Raw genomic sequence first — 665 nt, 5'->3', positions numbered from 1 at the left:
TTATATTACCTCGAACTCAGCATGTTTCAATACATCATCTGCTCGCATTCGGTTCAGTATAAATTCAGCTTCATTAGCAACTCGCACGATGTGATCCTTCATGGCGTGAGACAGGAGTCTGAAAATAATGGCATAGATAGATTGTTAATTAGAAGTAGTTATTTTTCCTGCTCTATGACTTTGAAACATCACCCAAGTAAGCGCAACTGATCTATTACATTACTCACCTTCCCTCATTGATGAGCTCTATGAAGGCAAGACCCGCATGTTTCTGCAGTGAAGTTTGCCATTCTTGAGAGCACAGCAACATGACAAGTTCCACTACTGATTGGGACTGTTTGAATGTGACCAACCCTTTGCCTTCCAGTAGCAACTCTTGACCGTGAGTACCCACCTGGAAAAGAGGAAATAAAATTTTAGAACCATAAAGTTTTTTTTTTGGGTTCGATTCCTGCCCGAGGCGGATTTTATCCTGAACCCTTTGCCTTCCAGTAGCAACTCTTGACCGTGAGTACCCACCTGGAAAAGAGGAAATAAAATTTTAGAACCATAAAGTTTTTTTTTGGGGGGGTTCGATTCCTGCCCGAGGCGGATTTTATCCTGATGGGATAATGTTCGTTCTCGGAACGGCTGGCTCTCTCCTATCCTGTCTTCCTTCTCTCTTC

The 665-nt window shown here is 42.7% G+C and overlaps 1 protein-coding gene across 1 annotated transcript; it reads right to left on the bottom strand.

Moving 5' to 3' along the window:
• Window positions 1-9: 9 nt before the first annotated feature.
• LOC103523646 (neurobeachin-like) lies at window positions 10-519 on the bottom strand (the record flags this gene model as incomplete). The annotated part of the gene is made up of 3 exons (XM_008488674.1): window positions 10-118; window positions 228-394; window positions 486-519. Coding segments are annotated over 3 exons (310 nt in total), but the record flags the coding sequence as incomplete, so codon positions are not given.
• Between the last annotated feature and the right edge of the window lie 146 nt (window positions 520-665).

The sequence above is a fragment of the Diaphorina citri genome, unplaced genomic scaffold, assembly GCF_000475195.1.
Source record: "Diaphorina citri unplaced genomic scaffold, Diaci psyllid genome assembly version 1.1 scaffold31216, whole genome shotgun sequence".
Lineage (NCBI taxonomy): Eukaryota > Metazoa > Arthropoda > Insecta > Hemiptera > Psyllidae > Diaphorina > Diaphorina citri.
This window is presented reverse-complemented; position numbering and strand designations above follow the sequence as displayed.